General features: G+C 44.2%; 1 protein-coding gene across 1 annotated transcript; it reads left to right on the forward strand.

The window, feature by feature from the left end:
* The first annotated feature begins 2,860 nt into the window (after positions 1-2,860).
* On the forward strand, positions 2,861-11,377 carry LOC101119706 (cytochrome P450 1B1). Its single transcript, XM_004006013.5, has 3 exons — positions 2,861-3,259; positions 3,686-4,717; positions 7,544-11,377. Exons 2-3 carry the CDS (start codon positions 3,687-3,689, stop codon positions 8,130-8,132), a joined length of 1,620 nt encoding a protein of 539 aa, XP_004006062.2. The 5' UTR covers positions 2,861-3,259; position 3,686; the 3' UTR covers positions 8,133-11,377.
* The last annotated feature ends 7,760 nt before the right edge of the window (positions 11,378-19,137 follow it).

The raw sequence follows: 19,137 nt of genomic DNA on the forward strand, positions 1-19,137 counted from the left end.
AGGAGATCCCTGGGCCTTAGACACTGGCTTTAAGAAACTGATAACTTAAGAGTCTGGTATGGATATTCACTAGAGTGAGGGCTCCACCATGAGCTGTGTTAAGGGTACCCGCAGGCCTCTCTGGATTTACCCTGAGTCTTCATCAGGTATTTGATGGGCCTTCCAACAGAGGTCTACACCCAAAAGCCTGGGAGAAGCCAAAGCCCAGTGCTGCCACAGCCAGTCTTTTTGGCTTGTCCTAACTGATAAAGCCTATCTTTCTGACAGCCTTTACCCAGCTGGTTCCTCTGCCTTTTAAAGCCTTGTCCTGCAACAAGAGCTGAGTCCAGGGCATCATGGCTTGAAGGGTACGTTGAATTATTTTCTGTGGCAGGCAGGTATGTATCTAGTTTATCCAAAAGCTATATAGGAGGTCTTAGAAACGGCTCTGTTTTGTAGTTTTTAAGATAGGTATTTAATTGGTTTAAAAGCACCTCCATTCCTCTGATTCTGGTAGAAATACTGTGATAAAAGCTTTCAGGAACGTTGCCAGCTCAAAATTGGTAGTAGCCCAAACACAATTCTTGTCTACTAAATTCAAGTCTGATGAGAGACTGATACCTCAGTCTCAATTATTAGACAGCAGTCTAATAATTATTAGACAAGGGTCTTGCTAAACCTAGATATTATAAGGTTGCTACGAAATTCATTTCAAATGAGATATATGCCAGCAGAGCCCTGGGAAACCAATTCCTATTTACTCAGTTGCTCAAAAACTAATTTTATTACAGAACTGAGTACCCTATAATAAAGTGTGAATTCATTTCCAGAGAACCTCTCAAAAGCTACTGAATGGAGAATTTTACAAAAAGGCATTTTCTTATCAAGTAAGATATTTTAATGTTGGTTTCAACCTTTCAAAAAGTGAAACTCTTAGGAAGTCTCTTTGTTTTTCTTTAGAATTTAACCAGTTATTTCAAAGTCAGCTATGAAGCACAGTCCACAGGCATCCTTCATTCAAAACCAATTTACCTGCAAAAGATGAGCATACTATTTCTTTAGAATCCTCAAGATTCAGTTCTCTAAAACAAATCTCCCTGCCCTACCCCCGCCAAAAACCCCAGAAATTACTTTTAAAAATTCTTCCAGCTGATTTTTTTTTTTTAAGGCAAGCAGGAAAGAATGCATTTGTGCCTTTTATCTGAGGCTTTTCTTCAGCGTAAATGAGTATGATGGAGCTGGAGTGCAACTTTGCGGGTTCCAATCCTGGGTCCACCTCTTATTAGCTAATAAGAGGGAGAATGGGGGAGTAGAGAACCACCTCACTTTGCCCAGGGAAGCATTTCAATCATTTACTTGGAGAAAGAAATTATTTAAGGTTATATCGTATGATTGTAAATGTATGCGTGTGAACTTGGGTAAATCATATAACCTTTCTGAACCCGTTTCCTCATCTGTAAACTGGCACACAGTAGAGATTTGCCGCGCCGGTAAACCTCAAAGCACACGGCTGTTACTTGGTAAGCGCCCAACTTCTTTACTTATTCCTGATAACCCTCGAGGCTCGGAAGCACACTTCCTACCTGAATAACTACCATTCATCCCCCGGGCTCGCCCTTTCCCCAACCTTTCGGAAAAGATCTTTTCTCTCCAGGGTCTTTAAAATGCTTTGTACCAGCCGGCAGGAAAGGGTGCTGCGCCTTGGCGCTTCCCCCTGGGTAGGAGAGTCCCCGTTCAGAGCGCGCGCGCGCGCCCAGACCCGGCCTTAAAGTGGTGGCCCGGGAGGGCGCGGTTGTGCGTGCGCCGCGGAGGGTGGTGGCGGTCGGCATCTCGCCCTCGGCCGCCGCCCCCGCCGCCGCCTCGGCGTGTCAGGTGCCGTGAGAAGCGCCGAGGGATATGACTAGAGCCGACTTTCCAGAAGCAGCGCACGCAAGGCACAGCTCCGCACGCAAGGGGGAGGCGACAGCAGAAGAAACTTTTCAACCCAATAAAGTTCGCAGGCTCTCGGAGATTGGCCTCCTCCTTCTCCACCCACCCCCGCTCCCCGCTCCAGGAATCTTCAGAGCGCCCTCCCTCCCCTGCTCTCCGCAGGGTTCGTCCCAGCTCGGCTCTCCGACGCGGCCCGTTTTGCCCCGCGTTCTCCAGTGGGCGGCGCCACCTGGAGGAGTTTCTACGCGGGAAACCTCCAGGCAGCTGCGGCCCGCCAGCGCTGGCCTTTGTATGCCAAGGAAGTCGGGGTTCCGGGGCGGGGGAGCTGTGTCCTTCAGGGCTTCTTGATCTCACCGCCCAAGGTGGAAGGAGAACTTTGCTCGCCAAAGGGCCTGACCTGATGGGTCGACATGCTTGCGAGAACGTTAAAATACAAATAAAAAACTCGGGATGCAGTAAAGGCAAACCTTCACCACAACCGAGTTTTCTTTTCCAAGCTGACAGGTTTCCTTTCCCAGTTAGGGTGCCCGAGGATCTCAAGCGCTTTTCTCTCGGGGAAGGAAGCCCAGGCCACGGAGAGGGTAGAGAGGTTGTGTTCTCGGGGCGTGGAGCGCGCTCCCACCGAAAGCGCAGGAGTGGTGTTCAGGTGGTGTCCCGAACGCGCGTCGAGAAAAACTGCGGCCTCGATCGGGAGTGGCTGTGAGGAAGGGTGATTTGGGGGAAACGAAAACTTCTCGCCGCCGCTTCCAGGAAAGCCACCAGCGACTGCTCCAAGGCCGTCGGTGCGCGCAGGGACTGCCTCGCGTGACCACCAGCGCGCGGTGACCCCAGTCGTAGTCCGAGAGGCCTGTTCCAGGGCGCCCCGCCCCCCTGCAAGCCCCGCCCCCGCCAGGTCCGGTTGCCTCCTCCCCACTTACAGACCTTAAAAAAGAGAGGCGGGATGGCGCGCTTTACTTTCCTGAGTGACTGTGCAAACCGACCACGCCTCTGCGACGCCAGCTGTCAGAGCCTTGCGGGGGGGCGTGAGGGCTGGCAGTTGACTCCATTCACCGACCCTCAATAGCAACTCTCACGCGGTGAGAAAACCCTGACTTTGCCGAGGCTCAGGTGCAGCGAGGCTCGGCAAAGAAAACTCCTTTCTGCGTCTCTATCCCAGACCGAGCGCCCCCGGCTCTGACGACCCCTAAGACTCCAGAGTGGGCGCTGAAGTTCCCAGAGCTGGCAACAGGTGTCCAGGGCCGGCTTCCGATTTTCTGGAGACACTGAGATTGCGGTCTTGAACCCCACAAGAGTCCCGGTCCGTTCTCCCAGCCGGCCGTCTGGCGCTGCTGGAAACCGCGCCTCCTGGCAGGTCAGTGTGTCAGCTGAGCCGCCTTCCTGCGGCCTCTTGCGATGCGTGGGTTCTCGCAGGTCAGAAGTGGCGGGGGTCGCAGGGGCCGGGGTGGTAGGCATTTAGAGGGAACTGAGCGCCACTCCTTGATGCCCGCTGTGTTGTCCTGGAATTGCAGGAACCGTTACGCGGCTGGGGCGGGGTCGGGGGAATCGGGTCATAGAGAGGCGGAAACAAGACCCTTCCCCTCACTTTTGGGGAATGGGTTTGGGATGGCAAGAGGCGTGTTCAACTGCTTCTTCAGTGAGCTAGCCCTGATCTGACCTACGCGCTACCTCCTGCCTTTCCAACAGTGCACGGTGGCCCGAGGCAGGTGGGTAGGAGCTTGGGGCACCCTCGTCTTTCTCTGCCTACCCGAGTGTCACGCCTTCGCCCTTCTCTCCCCAGCATGGCCCCCGGCCTCAGCCCGGACGATCATCTGTCGCCGACCTTTCTGTCAGCCCAGCAGACCATGCTCCTGCTGCTGCTCTCGGTGCTGGCCGCAGTGCACGTGGGCCAATGGCTGTTGAGGCAGAGGCGGCGGCAGCCGGGCTCCGCGCCCCCGGGTCCCTTTGCTTGGCCGCTGATCGGAAATGCGGCATCAATGGGCTCGGCGCCGCACCTCTTGTTCTCACGCCTGGCGCGGCGCTACGGCGACGTCTTCCAGATCCGTCTCGGCAGCTGCCGGGTGGTGGTGCTGAACGGCGAGCGCGCCATCCGCGAGGCGCTGGTGCACCAGAGCGCGGCCTTCGCCGACCGGCCGCCCTTCGCCTCTTTCCGCGTGGTGTCCGGTGGCCGCAGCCTGGCTTTCGGCCAGTACTCGGAGACCTGGAAGGCGCAGCGGCGCGCGGCGTACAGCACGATGCGAAACTTCTCCACGCGCCAGCAGCGCGGCCGCCAGGTCCTCGAGGGCCACGTGGTAGGCGAGGTGCGGGAGTTGGTAGAGCTGCTGGTGCGCCGCAGCGCGGGCGGCGCCTTCCTAGACCCGCGGCCGCTGACCCTGGTGGCCGTGGCCAACGTCATGAGCGCTGTGTGCTTCGGCTGCCGCTACAGCCACGACGACGCCGAGTTCCTCGAACTGCTCAGCCACAACGAGGAGTTTGGGCGCACTGTGGGCTCGGGCAGCCTGGTGGACGTGCTACCCTGGCTGCAGCGCTTTCCTAACCCCGTGCGCACCGCCTTCCGTGAATTCGAGCAGCTCAATCGCAACTTCAGCAACTTCGTCCTAGACAAGTTCCTGAGGCACCGCGAAAGCCTCCGGCCCGGGGCCGCCCCCCGCGACATGATGGACGCTTTCATCCACTCGGCGGGGGCTGACTCGGGCGATGATGGCCCGCGCCTGGACGTAGACTACGTGCCGGCCACGATCACAGACATCTTCGGCGCCAGCCAGGATACTCTCTCCACCGCGCTGCAGTGGCTGCTCGTTCTCTTCACCAGGTAAAGCCTCCAGGAGGCTTGGGTCGGCATTCCTCCCTCCCTCCCTCTGTAAAAGGTGGAGTGGAATTAGAATATGGTGAGGTCGCGACTAGCGCTCAATGAGGGTTTGGGGTTTCGCTGCAGGTCCCCACCTGCCAAAGCTGAGACCGAGTCCAGAAAGCGCGTCTCTGGAAGGCACCGTGCTGGCTGGGATGCGTTGTGCACTCTCAACCCAACCGTGCCAGGACGGCCGGCATCGCTGATCTTGGAGCTCACCGCTCCGAGGGGGGATAAATTTGTGTGAAACCACTTGGAATAGCAAGATTAAGTACCCAAGATCATCCCCCGATCTCCCACATTGGCACGGAAAAGCAAAATTGGAAACGGTCCGAAGGAAAGGGCAGCGTAGTAAAAACTATGTTAAGTAAGCACGCCTAATCGGCTCGGCTGGTCTTCAGCGCTGACTGGAGGCCGCCTGGCCCCGGAGCCAAAAGCGCGCCCTTCGAGGCTTTGTATCGCGACATAGCTAGTGTTCGCGGCGGAGCCTCAAGGACGGTAATCCAAAACTTTAGGAAAGCGACCAAAACCCAGCGGATTGTGCTGGGCGTATAAAACCGCCGCTCTAGGCGTAGAGGTGTCGGCGTAAAGAATAGGAGAAGCCGTAACTTTAGCAAATGCTGAGCTGCGTCTCTTATAGAAAGGGAAGCTGAGTATCTGCGAGGCACCTGCTAACCTCTCGGATCCCTGGGCTCGGCTGGGTTAGTTAATCCTCAGCCGCGGACCTCTGCTAAATTTGTATACGCACGAATTGAACATGTCTCGGTATCCCCAGATAAGCAAATATAACATAAATTTTACATAGGTCATAGTTATATTAAAAGACAAGCCGTTGATTTACACGGGCGGCCGTTATTTTATCTGGTATCCTTACCCCAGGGGCAAATGTCTCATTCAAGGCAAGTCTTGATTGCTTTGAGAGACCAGAAATCCTGGTTATGCAATCTGGCGCACAGGTAAGGGAAGCTGGAAAGTAAAAACTTTTGTTAGAATCCACTGCATCAGAATCCTGTATTTCCTTAGATACTGCTTTCACAGTTGGGGGGGGTGTATTTTTAAAATCACTCTTCAGTATTAATATCATGGAAACACATATGGAGGAGGGGCAGAAATCGCATAATGAGAGTCAATAATAGATCAGGAGGAAGACAATTCCAAAATGGAATCAATAAATCCTTTGCTTCCCCAGATGAGCATGTTATCTTTTGTAACTGCCTTTCTTTTTTTTCACCAGAAACCGAATTGTAAATCATTTTCCGTGTACTCCTTTGTTGGCAATGAGCTGAACTGAACTTTCCGTGTACTCCAATTGGGCAGCAAAAGGGAATAAATCAATTTGGGGGTCACTTTCAATTCACCATAGCTGATGAAAAGTTCTTCTTTTTAGTGAAAAGACAATATGATGGGGTTGGCAAATTGCATTTCCTACTTTTTTATGTAACATATGGAAATACAGCTACACCCATTCATTTATGTATTGTCTATAGCTGCTTCCACCCCATAGCACAAGCTGGGAGGTAAGAGAGCTTGATCCACAAAGCCTAAAATATTTACTATCTGGCCCTTTATGAAAAAAGTTTGCAAATCTCTGAAAAATTACCAATAATGTCATCACAGGCACACTTAAATTTTTTTTTCAAAGTTGCAATAATGACACATTTTTTTACTTCTGACATTTCCACTTACTATAATGGCCATTTCCCTGTCTTTTAAACTTTATTTTTGTAATTTTTACTACATAATTTTAGTAATTTTTATGGCCATATAATATTTTGCTATAGTAACAGATCATTATATAGTCATTTCTCATGTTTGTTTAAACATTTCTTTAAAGACTGAACTATTTTAAATGTTTCTGCTATATTTTAATGTTTCAGCTATATTTAAAATTTTATCTATTATGGTTACTTTTTTCATACTTGCTAAGTTATTTCCTGAAAATAAATTTCCAGACATAGATCACTGGCTTTTAAAAGAGTGGGGAGGAATTACCCTTATAGATCTTGCTTTGTAATAAGATTTTGTTTTCCAAAAGGATTGTACTAGTTTTATCAGCAACAGTGAATAAATATTGCAGTCTGTACCATAATCTCATGAACATTAGGGATTTGCTTTTAAAGTTAGAAGATATGTACCTTTATCTATCAGGATACCAATGATCTTTGTATGAAATGAGAACATTGTGTTCTCTGGAATTGTCTAGGGAGATGAAGAAAAAAAGAATTCACTTTCAGGGTTACATTTTAATTTTTGTGGGCCCCAAGTGCTTTTGCCTTTGTAGACACCTTACTCCATAAAATTTTTTAAAATTAACCTTTATGACTATATTGGTATAAAGATTAGCATGTTAAAATTATAAAACATTTCCATTGGCCTAAAAGCTTTTATTCTTCTGATTTTAAAAGAAATGAGTTTTCATGAGTTCCTAAAAAGTATTGTATGTCCCTGGCACTTTCTGCTGTATCCAGTGGAGAGAAGTCGTCCTTACCCTTGTCGTGCTTTTTCAGTCTGAGAAAACTTAGACCCTTTTCTTGACTGATGATGGGGAAGAGAGTTTGAGCTGTGTGAGACTTATTATAGGAAATATAACTGTTATACTCCATCTTGTAATACAGTGATAAATTAGGAAACTTTTAGATTTTTTTTTTCTGGAAATGTTAATTCAATTACTGATTCAGGTAGCCAGTTTAAAGAACGGTGGTATAAAAATAAATTGTAATGGGCTTTCCAGATGAAAGAAGGATCAGTGTTCCTCACTGATTTTCTCTCTCTGCCATTAATACCAAACAGGTATTCGGAAGTGCAGGCGCAGGTACAGGCAGAACTGGATCAAGTGGTGGGTAGGCACCGGCTGCCCACCCTGGAGGACCAGCCCCGCTTGCCCTACGTCATGGCCTTTCTTTATGAAGCCATGCGCTTCTCCAGCTTTGTGCCCCTCACCATTCCGCACGCCACCACGGCCAGCGCTTCTGTCTTGGGCTACCACATCCCCAAGGACACGGTGGTGTTTGTTAACCAGTGGTCCGTGAATCATGACCCGGTAAAGTGGTCGAACCCAGAGGACTTTGACCCAACCCGATTCTTGGACAAGGATGGCCTCATCAACAAGGACTTGGCGAGCAGCGTGATGATTTTTTCTGTGGGCAAACGGCGGTGCATCGGGGAAGAGATTTCTAAGATGCAGCTGTTTCTCTTCATCTCCATCCTGGCTCACCAATGCAATTTCAAGGCCAATCCAGACGAGCCTTCGAAAATGGATTTTAATTACGGCCTAACCATTAAACCCAAGTCATTTAAAATCAATGTGACTCTCAGAGAGTCTATGGAGCTCCTTGATAGTGCTGTCCAAAAGTTACAAGCGGAGAAAGAGTGCCAGTGAGAAGCCAGGGGCGAGCAGAAATTTTATAATTATGCAAGTCGGGGGATGGGAGTAAAATTACAGTCCCCCCCTCCCCGCCCCGATCCTCCTCGCCACTTTCTCAATTAGTCTCTAAAATGAGCTTAAACCAACTGACCCACAGATGATGTGCTTTGCACACGTGTCTTCAGAATAGTACCTCATGAGCCCTGGGCTGTGTAGGGACTCCAGGAGATGTTTTGAGTGAAAGAGCTAAAGGGCCCAAATAATTTTTTACATATATTGAATGTTGCCAATAATAATTTCTTGAGGGAGCTTTCTTTGGAGTTAAAACACACATGTACATTTACACAGAACTACCTAATAAAGAGGCATTTCAGTAACCATGCCTTGCTGGGTGGGATCCAAGGTTATGTTCTGTATGCTCTATAGAAAATTGTATTAAGCAGTTTTAGGAAATATTGTTGCATATGCAAAGATGAATAATTTCAGTGTAAGATCGGATGTGATCTGGGGTCATAAGGGAAAAAATAAAGACCAGAAATTCTCTTCTCACTTTTTCAATAAAATAGCTTAGTTAGGCTCTAATATCTATGGGTGGATTTATCTTTTCTTGCCCACTGATGTGCTTCCTCTTACTTTATGGGATGAGTCATAGTTATTTGCTCAGAAGGAAATCAACTGTAGTTGATTTAGTGGGGTTCAGTGATTTCATGAATTTTAAACTATAAATTGTTAAATTGTAAAAAATTCCAAGCTGAAGACATACCTTGTTTGGTTACTAAAGTACAGAATTTCAGTTATGAAGAAAAAAAATTTATCAGCTCAGCTGAACTTAAAGTTTTGTGATTATAACATACTTACTTCAATAAATCTCATAGGTTAAAAAAAATCACCAAATAGTGTTCAAGATGTATATATATATATATTACATAATTATTCAGTACCAATATGTATTAGTTATTTTATCACTAAATGGTATTAGTTATTTTGGTCAAGGAAAGGTTGACAATGTCTTTTATAATGTCACAGCAGATAGAAAAGTACAACCAATTTAACCAATTTTGATTCAAATACATAGTATGAGCTTAATTAAATCAGCTACGTGTTTTTGACATCATGAAAACCAATTTGAAGCAAACTCTCCTCTCTCATTGGAAATTTGAATTGAAAAATCTCAAAATTGGATCTGAAAGATGTGTTCCTTTCCACTTTATAGCATGTTTATTAAACTTATATTCACAGTACAGAATATCTTTTCCAAACTGATTTAGTTCATATGTTATACTTCTAAACTCTTGTTGTACTTAAAATTTTAATTTAATTTTAAAGCCATTTTGATTATTGAGTTCCAGGAAGTTATTGGAAATCTGGCCATTAGCCTGTGGAAGGCAGGGAGACTGAATCTGTGTCTGCCTGGTGAACAGTGAAAAATGCCACGAAATATCTTGATGGTCTTTATTAAATAACATGGTGGGGAAGTCCCATTATAATGGACCTAGTTTTATTTTTAAATAATTTTTTAGATGGCAGCAGTGTTTGTGTTTTGGAAAGTCAGAATTAGTCTTGGGAGGTTGTTTTGAGGATTGCATTGGATTTCCGTGGTGGCGATCAGATCGGCTGTGCTATTTAAGCCAGCCTAGTGATCTTAAGCAGGAGGTCACTTTGGTAACTGTGAAGACCTAAAGCTTGAACAAAATATATATGTTCAGTTTATGTAAATAACCTGAAAACCTTTTTTTAAAAAGTGATGGAAGGTCGCAAAAGCACAAAGTGAAGTTTAGAGTTTTAACTTTCATTGCTCATAAATGTACAAAGGAAGTTGTGAAGTGTCCTAAAAGCTTACTGCTTGTTACATTTCATTAAGCTTTTTGGAATCTTTTTATCAAAATTATAAAAGAAAGAGCGTATGATCGTTGTATGTGTGTGGGGGTGCGGTGCCGGGGTAAGAGAAAGGAGTGAAAAATACGAAAAGGAAGAAAGATGGCTAAACATTCTCCCACTCATTCAGAATTAATTAATTTGTAGTATGAATATTTAGAAAAAAAAAAGTGTTTCATGGGATAGTGTTGGATCCCAGGTAGACTTTTAAAAAAATCCACAGCATAGTAGCGCTATTATAATTTGGAATTCTTATTAATAAACATTTTATATAATTTTAATTAATAAAATCTCACAGATGTACCTCTTGAATATGAAAAAATCTGTGCCAGTATTTTTAAAGGCCCCAAAGTCAACAGTAGAAATCAGACTTACCCAATACGTTTCAATTTTTTTGGCACTGGCTATTCCAAAACATTGTTATCTACCCTTTCCTGTGCCTTGAGCAGGGCTGAGACTGTAATTTGGGGCTGCCCTAGCTTACTTACTCTGAGAAACTTGTGGCAGCAAAAATAATCGTGTACCAATCTGGATGCCTGTTTAAGTCAACCAGATCCAGAAGCTCTGTAATCTGTTTTTATGTACCTAGGCTCAATTCATCTGGCGCTTTCAGCGATGAGAGAGCCAGGTTTATGAAGAAGATAGTGAGGTGAGTGCTGGGAGATTTCCTGGTTTATTTAATATGTTTGTAACCCAGTTCAAGGAAGGAAAGCAAAACCAAAAACAGACAAATAAAAATAACCAAATTTGAGGGCTGCCGTAATTAGGTGACAGGCTCAATCAGAAAATCTAATTTTATTTCTGCCAGAGAAAGAATGTATTTGCTGGTCACCATTTCAGTCAGAACATCTACTCCAGGTTATTGCAATAGTTTAATATATTGTTTATTAAATGCTTCATTTATATATTAAAGCTTTGACTCAGTAAGAAAATTGCTTTTCTTTTTTTTTCCAAAGCAAGAGGAAGATGTCTCAGGTTTGTTTTATGGATTATCTAAAAGCTTTCATGTCTCAGAACTTAGCCTTTATCTGTGAAATGCTATTACTGCCTTAACACTTTCATGTTAGATCTATATTAGATCAAATAGTTGCATAGCATTATGTATGGATTTGTATGCTTTTTAGCTTTGACACAACTGTATAATACAAAGATATACTTTAGTAGATGTTATAATTCAAGGATAACCTCTTATTTAACCTTTTCTTGCTTTCATATTTTATCATATATGCTTTCCATCGGTACACAGCAACTATGATACTTGGTTGTAACGAAATAGATTTGTGGGGACATAACATTTGTTTGCTATACCAAATTTTTAAAATTCTATATCTGTAATTACCTATAATAGGACACCACTGCCAAAATAATAAAAATCACTTTCATAATCTTGTCGGGAAGTTTTACTTTATGTTGTAGCAAATACAATCTAATGTGTTTATTCATTTTAACTACTATTTATAAGTGCTTGACTTAAAATATTGCATTGTAAATATTTTCTTTGGCCTTTTTACATTTTAGGTGGCTTGCCTTTTTCTTTTTAATAGGTTTTCAACATCCAGTTCCCTACCAAATTTTTGTTCTGTCTCTATTTTTTAGTTGAAATACAGTCGATTTACAATATTATGTAAGTTTCAGGAATATAGCATAGTTCATCGATTCATTGTTTTTATAGATTCTGCTCCATTTTAAGTTATTACAAAATAATAGCTATATTCCCTGTGTTGTACAATATATCCTTGTAGCTTATTTATTTTATACACAGTAATTTGTACCTCTTAATCTCCAACCCCTATTTTGGACCCCTTTCCCACTTCCCACTGGTAACCACTAGTTTGTTCTCTGTATCTATCAGTCTGTTTCTATTTTGTTACAATATTCACTTGTCTTATTTTTTTAAATCCTACATATATGACACAAATTTTGAATTTATAAGAACCAACTCAGCAGTTAAATGTTAATGGCAAACACTTAGCAAAGTAGGAATTAATTTCTGATTTTGAGAGGTTGAATAGATTGAGATTTTAAGACTCTGACCTTGTATTTCTGCTTCATCTAAAAAAATATAGGACGTTTTTCCCCTTCAACAGCACACTGGTCCTTTTCCTTGAGTATTTCATTCATTCATTTTGTTTTCTCTTGTCGTGAAAACTTTTGTTTTTAATTTAGATGGTAAACATTCATTCATTCATTTTGTAAGGGACATGTGCATTATTTAATACATGCAATTAATGTCCAATAAAATGGAACAGATGAGAGTTTTCTGTAATATACTATGTGGAAATATTTTTCTGCCAACTTTTTTACCTGGTAAAGATTTGATTTCCTAGGGCCCTGCTGGAGTTCTCCAGGCTTTCCCTACCCCACCCTCACAGATGGCAGGGTCATGCAATGCCAAGGCCCCTTATTTCTTTCAGACTTAACTCCCATTATTGTGAAATCAGGAAAATTAATTATGAGGTATAATTACACACAATGTCATTGAACCTTTGACTTGAGAACATCACTTTAGCAGCCCAAAGATATGGTTAGAAGTTGGTTTAAGAGAATACTCGCTTGTTTTCCAGATATATTAATCTAAGATCATGGAAATTGTCCTAAAGGTTCAGGACAAGTGAAATAAATATTTTCATAGGAAAAAAAAGTCTTTAACAACATTGTAAATGGGGTCAGGTGTTTGCAGCAATGTCAAGCAGAGTTGTATTCCACCTAATCAATCTGGTAGAATATAAGACTAGAATGCAAGGTGGGAAATGAATACAGTTTTGGACATAAAGCAGGCACGGTTCTTACAAACTCATAGAGATTGTTTCTATGACTTCAAAGTCAGTTTTTCTGCACAAGTGCTACAGAAGTTTTGGCTGTTACCTTGCCCTTATTTTGGTTTAGTGACTCATATACTCTCTGCTTTCAAGTTTTAATCTATTATAATTCTCAGAGAAGGAAAGAGAAAGAAAAGAAATTAATATATTCAAAAATATTTGGAAGCAATTATTTTTAATGGGTTTTTTCTTTGGCTGCACTGGGTCTCCATAGAGGTGCATGGACTCTCTCTAGTTGAGGTGCACGGGCTTCTCTTGTCGTGGTACACTGGCTTAGTTGCCCTGCAGCACGTAGAGTCTTAGTTCCCCAACCAGGGATTGAACCAGCGTCCCTTGCATTGGAACGTGGGTTTGTAACCACTGGTCCACTAGGGAAGCCCCTGGAAGCAGTTATTTTTCATGGGAATGATCAGAGGAAAATAATCTAGCTTAAACAGGTAGACACAAGCTGTAGGTAAATAGCAGCTTTGTTTGTTGAGCCTTGATTCACTCACACACAGGCTATGTGGTCTTCAGTAACACTTTTCAACCAGAGCTAAGTATAAGGAGAAAAAATGAAACTAAAATGTGGTGTGAGGGAGACGATAATGTCATGGGCCAAAATTCTATGTTGAAAAGTGTCAGTGTGCAGATGTTCCCTGGAGATGAGCTGACCCAAGAGCTCACTGTCTTTCAACAGGCGTCCTTGTCACTTTCCAGCTCCCCCGTGTTTGGGCATACAAGCCAGTCTATTCATTTTTCTGCCCCTGTGATCCTGGGTTTTCACCAGTACCGCTCCTCCTTTGTCTCAGCCACATGCCACACTGACAGTATCCTGTGCCAAGAAGACTCACAACAATCTTCCCTTCTGAGAGAAGCTTCCTCAAGCAAGAAGACTTTAAAAAGGCGAAGGGGAGGTCATATTTGGTTTTCTAATATTTAAACTTCTTTCCCATAATCTGTGGTCAGGAATTTTTGCCTGAAGTTCATCCATAGGTTGGACTGTGAAGTGGCCTGATTTGAGAACTCTCCCTGATAGGAGTGGAAGGGTGCCCCACGCTCCACATTGGCTCTTAGGACCGATCAGAACCTTTCCTGCTCTCAGAGACATTGGATAGGATTCAAGAGGATAGCGAGACTCTCCAGCCAGAGAAAGTGTGCAAAACCAAGGCATGATTGAGACAGGCACGTTAACAGGAAGCCTGCTTTCGAAGAGTGTGGCTGGAGCGAATGGAATTGGTTTTGGACTGCTTGAGATCCCTTTAAGTGATAAAAAGGCTAAATAAACGAATTAAACATATTATGCTAAATAAAAAACACGACGTTATACAAATCACGAAATATTCACACACATACCTAACAGCCCCTGAGAGGCCTGCTGGTCGGGGCTCAGAGTCTCTACACCAGACTGAAAAATCTTCCAGCTTCTTTAAAAAATGTGTAATTCTGCTTCTATTCCTAGGTGCCACATTTGTTTCTTTTCCTTTCCATCTCAATACTGTTTAATATGCATCTTTTTGTTTGTATGTGTTCCAACAAAGTGTGTGATTGCTTTGTGTACATGTGTGCATGCTAAGTCGCTTCAGTAGTGTCCAACTCTGCGACCCTATGGACTGTAGCTCGCCAGACTCCTCCACCCATGGAATTTCCCAGGCAAGAGTACTGGAGTGATTTCAGGGACGCTTCCTGACCCAGGCGTTGAACTTGAGTCTTTTAAGTCTCCTGCATTGGCAGGCAGGTCCTTTACCACTAGTGCCACCTTAGAAGTATACATGTGTTTTTAAGGTATACATGTGTTTGTGTGAATGCTGTTCCTATCTTATCCTGTTGCTCAATCTTCTCTTAGCACATCATTTTAAAGACCCATCTCTGCTCTCATGGTTTAACTGCTACCTAAGATTCCGTGGTATTCATCCATCATGTTTTCTCTAGCCGCTTTCTTGAGAATGGGCATCTAGATGGCCCCCAAACCCATGCTGCTGCTGCTAAGTCGCTTCAGTCGTGTCTGACTCTGTGCGACCTCGTGGACTGCAGCCTACCAGGTTCCTCCGTCCATGGGATTCTCCAGGCAAGAACACTGGAGTGGGTTGCCATTTCCTTCTCCAATGCATGAAAGCGAAAAGTAAAAGTGAAGTCGCTCAGTCATGTCTGACTCTTAGCGACCCCGTGGACTGCAGCCTACCAGGTTCCTCCGTCCATGGGATTCTCCAGGCAAGAACACTGGAGTGGGGTGCCATTGCATCCCTAACTAAAGCTTCAAGGGATGAGTTAGTGAAAGGTGTGGAGAAGGAAAGGGCAACCCCCTCCAGTGTTCTTGCTTAGAGAATCCCAGGGACAGTGAAGCTTGATGGGCTGCCATCTATGGGGTCACACAGAGTCGGACACGACTGAAGTGACTTAGCAGCAGCAGCAGCAGCATACTTATATAGGGGCTTCCCTGTGGCTCAAATGGTAAAGAACGCACCTGCATTGTGGGAGACCTGGGTTTGATCCCTGTGTTGGGAAGATCCCCTGGAAGAAGGCATGGAAACTCATTCCAGTATTCTTGCCTGAAGAATCCCCATGGATAGAGGAGTCTGGTGGGCTACAGTCCATGGGATCGCAAAGAGTTGGGCACAGCTGAGTGAATACGCACAGCATATAGGGCTTCTCAGGTGGTGCTAGTGGTAGAGAACCAACCTGCCAGTGCAGGTAGACGTAAGAGATGCAAGTTCGATCCCTGGGTTGGGAAGATCTCCTGGAGATCAGGCATGACAACCCATTCCAGTATTCTTGCCTGGAGAATCCCATGGACAGAGGAGCCTGGCAGGTTGTAGTCCATAGGATTGCACAGAGTCGGACATGACTGAAGCAACTTAGCATGCATGCATACTTATATAAGATCAGTTTTTAACACTGCTTGCTGTGATGCAGTCTATTTTCAAATCTATTTTATTATTTTTCCTTAAAAAATGCACCACAATGAGATACCACTATAAACCTATTAGAGTGGCTGCTGCTGCTGCTGCTAAGTCACTTCAGTCGTGTCCAACTCTGTGTGACCCCATAGATGGCAGCCCACCAGGCTCTCCCGTCCCTGGGATTCTCCAGGCAAGAACACTGGAGTGGGTTGCCATTTCCTTCTCCAATGCATGAAAGTGAAAAGTGAAAGTGAAGTCATTCAGTCGTGCCCAACTCTTAGCGACCCCATGGACTGCAGCCCACCAGGCTCCTCCGTCCATGGGATTTTCCAGGCAAGAGTACTGGAGTGGCTAAATTAAAAATAAAAAAACATCCGATAATAATAAGTGCTAGAGAAAATGTGCAGCTACTGGAACTTTCAAACAGTGCTGGGATTAGTAAGGGTGGGGAATACAAAACAGTACAGAATGACCCAACAATACCAGTCTTAGATAGTCATCCCAGGGAAATGAAAACTTGTTCACATAAAAGCTTTACATAAATATTTGTAGCAATTCTATTCATAATCACGGAAAACTGGAAGCAACCTAAATGTTCTTCAACAAGTGATTGGCTAAACACATCACGAATATCTTGCATGATTGGCTAAAACATGCATATCCATGCAATGGAATGATACTCAGCAATAAAAGGAATGACGTGTTGATCCATGTAGCAACTTAGATGAATCTCAGGAGAGTAATACTGAGTGAAAAAAGCAAAAAACAAAAACCAACCTTGAACAGTTATATGCTATGTGAATTCAGTTATATGGCAATCTCAAAAAGTCAAGATTAAAGCAGTTAGAGCAAAAAGTCAAGATTAAAGGCAGATCACTGGTTGCCAAGGGTTAAGGGTGGGAGGAGGGAAGCATGATGGAATTTTGGGGGGTTTTCTGATTGTGATGGTGGTTAGAGGGATGTATACTGAGTTAATATTTATAAAACCTTTTGTTAAAATAGATCGAAAAAATACTTTTAAAGGATAGTTGGTGCAAGTGAGCTTAAATGAAGTTGTTGAGGTTGACAAATCGCACCGAAACTGCTGGCAGACAAAGAAGTACTTAACCAATCAGCTCAAGACCAGATGTGTGAGCCAGGATGATGGCTGAGGTTGAGTTCCTGTAGGCTGGGAGAGAAGGATGGCACCAGGTTCTCAGGGCAGGACAGGAAAGTAGAATACCAGCCTATGGGATAATGCAGCAAAAGGGGAATTTTAATTCAATGCCACAAGTGTTAGTTGAGCACTTCCTAGACGGAAGGCACTGTAATTAGCACTGGGGATATGCCCATAAAGACACCCAGTCCCTGAGCTCTTGGAGCTGATATTCTAGTAAGGTGGTGTTTTATTTTAGTTGCTAAGTCATGCCCTCTTCTGTTCATGGGATTATCGAGGTAAAAATACTGGAGTGAGTTGCCATTTCCTTCTCTGGGGGATCTTCCTGACCCAGGGATGGAAACCGAGCCTTCTGCATTGGCAGGGGGATTCTTCACCACTGAGCCAGTAGGGAAGCCCCTAGAAGGGTGAGTGGAGGGGAAATAAAGATATACGATTGAGTCAATTGTAAGTGCTGTAAATAATAGAAGAGAGAGAGAGAGAGAGAGAATGTGTGTGTTGGGGAAACACTTTAGAATGAGTAGTTAGGGAAGCCTTTTTGAAGGAGGTACCATGAAGGGGTAGGCATTTTGGTCAAGCACCCTATACGCCAATAAAAAAAAAAAGGCCTGAGTGTGGTATAGACTATTTCCTGCCTTGGACTCTCACGCTCACGCTCAATCATGTTCCCCTGGAAGAACTAAAACAATTCCTGCAGAATTTACCAGAGAGCAGGCTCTCTGTGTATGTAAGTATGTTGGAACTCACAGACTTGCCAGTGATGCTTTGAACAATACAAGTTATAATGGCCTGCTGATTCTTCAACTTGATGGTCACCAAAGGACTTCCAATTGATTCTTTGGAGCACTTAATGGATCTTCTTCTGGGATATTTCTACCTCTGACCTTTGAGTGAAATTTCTATTATATCTGATCGAGGAGGATTTCCACCCTAATCTCAGTGGACTTGCTGAGAAAAGTGAGAAGCCTCAGGTTACGTTTTCCAGGATCTCACAATCTGATGTTCGGCATGCCCGGTGGTGCTTTCTCTGCTATGCCTGGCTTCACTGTTTAACAACCCTGGCTCATGTCTAAGGCCCAGGAACACCAGGGCTCAGGTCACACCCTGCTGTGAGCGTTCCGTGCGGTTCCCTCCCCACACTTGGAGAAAGCGGCCAGTGTTCCCTGGGTCTGGCAGGCTCTCCACTGGCCCTGCCAATGTCTCCGCTGGTGCTCACCTCGCTGTTCGCATTTCACTGCTGCTCCCCTTCTGTAGGGACCTCGGGCTCCCACTTCCCTTCCCAGCAATCACTACTTCAATCTTAAGCCTCTGCCGTTTCCACAGCCCCCGAGCAGATCCAGTTGGCACTCTGGTTTCCTAGCACTTGACCTTGACATTGAGGGTAAAAGTGGGAAAACACAGGCTGGACAAAGAGGTGAAAGAACAAGGCTGAATTTTTACTGCTGCATTTTCCAACATGGTTTCCAGAAACTTATTGCAATGAAGAGCAGAATGAGCCTGCCTGCCACTTAGTTTTAATTCCTTTGGTTCTGGAAACTTCTATGGAGGCTTGGTTAATACAAATCAACAACAAAAAAACTTGTTTTCCTTCCTCTGCCCCACTAGGCTCATTTTCTTTGTGACAACGTGTTCAGTTCATAATATAGATCCGCTGTTTGCTCTGCAGAGTTTAGTACCTTTTTCACTTTTTTTTTTTTCACTCGAACCTCCCATCATCTCCCTGTAGTCAGAGCTCAGATTTCATCTTAATAAAGCCTGTCTGGACCTCTCTGTTTAAAACTCAGTCTGGCCCAGGCACTCAATTCCCTGACTTTGCTCTGCTTTTTTTCTGCTTTTCTTTTTCACAGGACTTATTTCCTGTTAACAGAACATAAAATTAGTCTTTCAGTTTCTTTCCTGGTTCATGGTTTATTGTCTCTCTTCACCAGACCCCACTCTCCAGGACGTAAATGCCACAGAGCTGGGCATCTTTATGTTGTTTGAAAAGTGGAATATTCTATCAGTCTGCTGCATTTCTTATACAATATTCCCAGTGAATGATTTGCATTATATTTTAAATTCAGATGGTGTGATCACTGCCTAAATAATCCACTCACAAAAAGAAATTACTTTTTGTTGTATAGACCTGTGCTACCCAATTAGGTAGCCATTAGTCACATCTGGCAATTTAAATTAAGATTAAAATAAAATTAAAAGTTCAGTTCCTCGTTTCCAGCAGCCATATTTCTGGAGCTCAGTAGTCACATGTAGTTAGTGGCTACTTGTGGACAGCACAGATGAAAAACAGGTCC

Source organism: Ovis aries, chromosome 3, assembly GCF_016772045.2.
Source record: "Ovis aries strain OAR_USU_Benz2616 breed Rambouillet chromosome 3, ARS-UI_Ramb_v3.0, whole genome shotgun sequence".
Classification (NCBI taxonomy): Eukaryota; Metazoa; Chordata; class Mammalia; order Artiodactyla; family Bovidae; genus Ovis; species Ovis aries.

Excerpts from the sequence above, each read along its gene's own strand:
- LOC101119706 (XM_004006013.5), top strand. The coding sequence starts at position 3,687 with ATGGCCCCCGGCCTCAGCCCGGACGATCATCTGTCGCCGACCTTTCTG. Across the intron at positions 4,718-7,543 it reads CTGCTCGTTCTCTTCACCAG|GTATTCGGAAGTGCAGGCGC; the intron begins GTAAAGCCTCCA and ends AATACCAAACAG.